The following is a 6,000-nucleotide window of genomic DNA, read 5'->3' as shown; positions in this document are numbered from 1 at the left end:
ACAGGTATGATCATATAAAACACGTCTTCACAGGAGAAGTTATGATTGCTGATAAAAATTGCTCATTCATAAACATCCTTATATCTGATTACAACTGCATTGTAGTAAACCGTTTATTACATGTTTATATAGTTCTTATAAAAGCTAAATAGAAGGAGGGAAGGGGGGGGGGGTTGCAAAGTGTTACTAAAAAAGCATTGTTCATTTGTTCCCTATTGACCTAAATCGACAGCAGACATTGTAGCAGTAATGGGAGATCTTACAGCATCACTTGAAATGAACGCCCATGCAATCGTCTGACCACGAAACACAACACTCCGGATTGAGCTTAATTAGCGGTTTAACCACGTGAAGAAACATTCATTGTCATGTCACATTGCTCGAAAAGAAGAAGAAGAAGTAGAAGAGGAAGAAGGGGTTACATTTGTGGCAAATGATTGCTTTTTAGTCAGTTCAAGGATGGAGTCCACATACTGAGCGTTGTTAGGCTTGCTGCAGATCGGACAGAGGAGCAGACAGTTAGTGTTTCTCATGATTTTGGGGGGAGGTGGTGTCTGCCTCTCTCCTTGGAGCTAAGGCGGAAGGTGGCGAGCTGTTTTTTTTTTTTCGATGACCTCCTCCTCCTCCTCCTCCTCGTCTCCCTCGTTCACCCATCCTTTCATCTATCCAGCTGGCCACCCCCCTCCCGTGTCCTCCCAGCAGCCTCTCAGGCCCCCAGCAGCTTCTTGACAAGGTAGCCCGGCATGCTGTAGAGGAAGAGGCCCAGCATGATGAGCAGCAGCAGGGCCAGCACGATCTTGATGATCAGCCACTTGTAGCGGTTGCACACCAGGTAGCGGATGGCTTTCAGCGGGCTCAGGAACCACAGGAAGGTGGTGTCTGGGCGACTAGAGGCGGAGGGATGGATGTTTTAGAGGAATGTGGAGAGGATGGCGTGCAGGTTGATGAAGCGTGAGCGATGGGATGAGCCAATGGAGGAGTGACAGAGAGAGAGAGAGAGAGAAAGATGGCATTAGTGGTTAATAAGCTGCATGAATTAATATTGATGTTCACTACAGCATGCTCACAACCCGCGTTGCTATCAGTATAATGTTCCAGAGGAGCAAAAGATCACACCACAGGGTGAAAGCTGAACAATAAAAACATCTGCACAAACAAGATGGATGGATGGATGACTGACCAGCGGCTCAGAACCCTGATGTCTGTCCAAGGAAGGCCGTGTGTTTCTGACTCTGTCGGTGCGTTTAACCAAACATTTGAGGAGAGATTTATCTTTTTGAATGTCTATAATTAAAGTTTATTTTTTGTTTAATTTGAGTCATGGTTTGCGTCTTGTCAGAATATAAGGCTCAATAGCACCTTTAATTGCAAACTTGTACTCTTTATTCTGGTTTCATTAATGACCAAACACATCCCCTCTCACCCCGAGTTTGAGTTTTATCCCAAATGCAAATGATACAGTTAACCACCTAAAGTGTGCTTACATGACTATGAATGCACTGACCATAAAGTTAAATCTGTTCCTACAACATATTCAGGAGGTTATATGAGACATAAGAAAGGTGCAGATATTATCATTACCAGATGTTCACTGTTTGCTGTCATGGCAACATTTCATGATAAAACGTACAATAAACCTTAATAATGCCATTAGGATGTGTGACTTAAAGTTTAAAAGCTTTGCATTTAAAAATAAAACTTGGCTCACTGCTTATACTATTTTGTACAGTATAGTGATTATAGTGTTTCGTATGATATCTGGATGAGGATTTAGACAGAATTTAGATTTGAACCCTTCACAATTAACAAAATACTGATGTTTGAAGCCAACGTCACCACCAATGTGTCTCCTACAATAAAAAGAACTCTTGCGACTTGGTTAGTATTGCGTTTCTTGTGTGTTTGTTGTGTTCTCATGGAGGATAATAACAATAAGGCAACCAAATGTCCCTGAAAATGTCAGCCGCTCTTCTCTTGTCTCTATATTCTGTGGATTCACACTTGTAAATGTCAGCTAGGCATCTGACATGAAATTACAAAAACAGTCTTCTCCAGGCGGGGTGTTACGTCTTATGTTGTGTTTTCATACCAAACAGCTGGTCACTGATGAGATGTACAATGGCAACTCACTGACACTAATCTATAGCTAAGGCAACAGAGGAGAGACAAACGTGAAGGAAAATAGGGAAAACAAAGAGTCTGACGGGACAGGACAGGAGAATCCAGGAAGCAAAGGGGGGTTAACTAGAGAAGCAGAGACGGCGAGGACGGGTGCGGAGGCTACCAGCACGTCAGGCCCCCAGTATCTTCTTGACCAGGTAGCCGGGGATTGAGTAGAGGAAGAGACCCAGCATGAGCAGCAGCAGTATCAGGCCCAGGACCTTGAGGATCAGCCAGCGGTAGTTGTGCCAGATGAAGTAACGAATGGACTTCAGCGGGCTCAGAAACCACATTAGACTGGTGTCCGGGCGACTTTGTGGAGGGAGGTAGAGAGGGGAGAAAGGAAAGGAATGCAGATGGAGCCAAAGACAGGGAGAAAGAGGGTGAGGAGAAAGGGGGAGTCACACGCAAAAAGGAGAGGAGGGACCAGGGGAGGGGGAGAGACAGAGGGAGACAGTTGAAGAGATGGTAGGAGGAGAAACGAGTGCGAAAGTTCACCGGTGGTCTTTAGGCAGTGCAAAAAGCAGTGCAGGGTCAAAAAAGACCAAATCACAGCTTCAATCAATAGTCAGTCTTGGCTGGCGCTGATTTGTGACGCAGCATTTGATCCACTGCTTTTTGCACTGAGAGGATGAACTTCTTGAAGAGGAAATTTAAAGGACAGTCATGTCTGTGCCTTTTATTTGCTCCACACAACCATGCTCACATTTTAGTGTGTGCATTTGTGAGAGTTTGACTCAACGTATATTGTGATGATGTAATATCTTACTTGGGTTTCTCCAGTGGATCTGGCTCGTTTCGTCCAAGTCCTACAGGACTCTTCTCCGCTTCTTCTGCTGTCACCAGATGAAGCTCAGCTTCTACTTTACCCTGCAGTGACAACATATGTTTGATGACATATCAAAGTTCATAACAATCAATCACTTTTGAGTTTGAGTTTAGGCATCTTTATACTAATACTTGACCTTTCTTCCTATCACAGGTGATGAAAACAATATTCTTTCTGTATAGATTGATATCCAATCTTTTTGATCCCTTATACACATCAAAACATGCAAAATGATTGGGAAAAGTGTGATATGACTTCTGGTATTGATTTGTAAACCTGTTTTTTGCAAAAATGGAAAAAAAAAAAAATTATCCTCATATTGATTAAGATCCCACAATTTTCACTCCACATACATGATCTATAAGACAATGTTGTACTGGTCACAGGCACGCAACTAGCAAACACACTTTTGGCTCTAGAAGCTTCCAAGCGACAAGACCTTCAACCAACTCATTCATAAATAGTAAAGTCCTCATCACAGGTTCAAGTCTCAGTTACCGCTTTTCCCCCCAAATTGACTCCGATTCTTGAACCAGTTTTGTTCCAGATTCTTTGAACAGTGGTACCAATGGTGCCCCCGGGGGCAGGGGGGGCCATGGCCACCCCTGGAAAATTGCTGGCCACCCCACTGGCCCCCCCAGTGCTCCCACCAATTTCCCTGACTGACTGAGGTGCTGGCTCAATAGGGAACTGTAAATTAAATCTCCACCTGTGGGGGTGCTTATGTGCTGAAAGGCGTGCAGTCTTACGGGAAGTCAGTGCAAGAAGCAGAAGAAGAAACAACAACATTTCTGTGTTTTTCTGAAATGTTTGTGTGTTTCTCAAACTTGAGGTAAATGTGTTGGATGCATATTGTCTTTTTAATGAAAAAGAGTGAAGGGGAATGCAATACACAGCCACAGACTGGAGCTGAATCTGAGTTGCCGCAAGAAGGACCATTTTGGTGTGCCACCCTAAGATTTTCACTGGCCCCATCCGCCCCCCCCCTATGAAAATGTTCTGGGGGCGCCACTGAGTGGTACAATCTAGCAAGCCAGCCTGCAGATCCACCAGTTTTGATTTGCAACCATTGTGATCAAGGATGCGTCATCAACAGAGATGTTACACACATAACACAAAGACAAATTGCTGTTTAAAATCCACTTTGGACTCCTCAGCTTTATGTTGGGACTTTGGAGGTTCTCAATCCCAGGCTGCGTAATACTGAATTAATGCCTTTTGAATTTGCTTTGAAAGTGTTCTTGCCTGCTCTAATAGTTTGCTCTTTGAATACATTCTTCTTCATACTGTTGAATTTAAATCAGATTTATTTCGCTGCATGTGGCTTTCCAACTGCTGTTTGAAAATGATTTATGAAACAATTACAAGATCATGTCGGTGGTGCTGGTATCTTCAGTATTTCACCCTCTTCACAAACTTACCGTGAGCTCCATCTCGTCGTTCTCATCTCGGGCCACGAACGGCCACCACCCTTTGACCCGCTTCTGTTTGAAGATGGAGATGGTGGGCAGCTCATGCTCATTTCGGATCATGTCAAGGGAACACTGCTTGGCCGTCTTGGCGCCACGAGGGAACCGATTTAGGTCCAGCTCAATCGCACCTGAGAGTGGTGTCAGTCAGACAATAAGAACGGTGATCATTTGTGTTGAATCAGGGGGAAATTTCTGCTGAGGACAAGCGACAAAAACATCGGTCCTCACCCAGGAAATCATCGGCGGAGAAGTGATCGGCATCCCAGACCTGCAGCGTGAGGCGAGGAGGGATCTTATATTCAGTCTCATCCCAGGAGAACATGGACTCTTTCTTCGAGATGACTATCTTCTCCTCGGCCATGAGGTAATCGAAGGGGAAGACAAAGCGCCAGTTAAAGTTGCCCTCACCAGTCAGGGAGTGATAGTGCACATCTGTGTCCTGCTTGTCCTCCTGTTGTCCTTTTAGCCATCTATGGGGAAGGGTCATAGAGGTCTTTAGATCATGGTTTAGTGAGATAAGTGGATAGACTTTGTTATTTTGTCAGTCATGCACTACTAAGGTCTAACTCAGGGAATTACAATCGTCTGTTAGTTACTGGATATTAATTTGGTTGGTTCAGACAAGAGCATAGGACACGTTAACAAGAGAGATGATGCTAATAGGTCAAAATCAAAACATATAATGTGGCTCCCCAAAACCAAATCAGATCCATATACATGTGTGAGAGATGGTGTAAAAATCTGATTTGATGTTAGAGCTTCACACTATTTTTCAAAAGCCATGCATACAAAAAGCTTGCAATAATGCCATTAGTGAAAATTATCTGAAACTTTCCTAAAGTAAAAGCTATTTTTTGCACTAAGCCTGACGATTCAAGCCTATGAGGTGAGGCTGTGCCAGCTGGAGCTCTTTCACTAACAGTTGAGTGAGTCTGACTTCATCAGTGAGGAGGAGCAGGGGGGCTGTCAGCCTAAAACATCTTAGTGAGGACAAGAAAATGTGAGGAAATGTGCTGTGATTTGCTATCTGCCATGTACTGGAATAAACTAAGCTGGGACTGAGAGGGACAAAGTCACTAACCGTGCCTGAGCTCATTTAACCGAACAACTGGAACATATTCACTATATCACAACACTGGATGTATCTGAAACAACCCCTTCCTCCTGTCTAACAGCCAGTACTGATGGTTGGGTCAGCACTGAATAAGAGGGTCTCGACTTCGAAAATATTTTATCAACCTCCAAGCGATGACCGTATTCAGACAACGGCCATTTTCCTTTGACATCACGCTCTGGGTGTGAAGCTCTAATGCTGGGCTATTATAACAATAATAATGATAATAATATGTGCTGTTTTCCATGTTGCAACTTACCTAAATATAGGGAATCAGACTAATTGTTATCAATGTAGCATTTACTGGATGATCATTGACTTAAATAATGATGGATTGTTGAAAATCTGAGTGTGATCAGGCCATATTTTAAGGTAAAAAAATATTGATATGTTGGCATTCAATTACTTCCCAGCTGACATTTCTG

The 6,000-nt window shown here is 43.6% G+C and overlaps 1 protein-coding gene across 13 annotated transcripts in view; it reads right to left on the bottom strand.

Moving 5' to 3' along the window:
• otofa (otoferlin a) overlaps positions 1 to 6,000 on the bottom strand; it is a 105,610-nt gene that overhangs the window by 1,104 nt on the left and 98,506 nt on the right. For 6 of the 13 annotated variants that reach the window (XM_030404794.1, XM_030404796.1, XM_030404793.1 and 3 more), the window contains 4 exons: positions 4,690 to 4,931; positions 4,411 to 4,589; positions 2,930 to 3,030; positions 707 to 887 (listed from right to left, as the gene is read on the bottom strand). In XM_030404794.1, the coding sequence (XP_030260654.1) occupies positions 707 to 887; positions 2,930 to 3,030; positions 4,411 to 4,589; positions 4,690 to 4,931 (703 nt within the window). Of the gene's footprint in view, positions 888 to 2,284; positions 2,473 to 2,929; positions 3,031 to 4,410; positions 4,590 to 4,689; positions 4,932 to 6,000 lie in introns of all 13 variants that reach the window. The other 7 variants (XM_030404790.1, XM_030404792.1, XM_030404801.1 and 4 more) reach the window with 2 other exon arrangements.

Source organism: Sparus aurata, chromosome 22 (genome assembly GCF_900880675.1).
Source record: "Sparus aurata chromosome 22, fSpaAur1.1, whole genome shotgun sequence".
Taxonomy (NCBI): Eukaryota; Metazoa; Chordata; class Actinopteri; order Spariformes; family Sparidae; genus Sparus; species Sparus aurata.
This window is presented reverse-complemented; position numbering and strand designations above follow the sequence as displayed.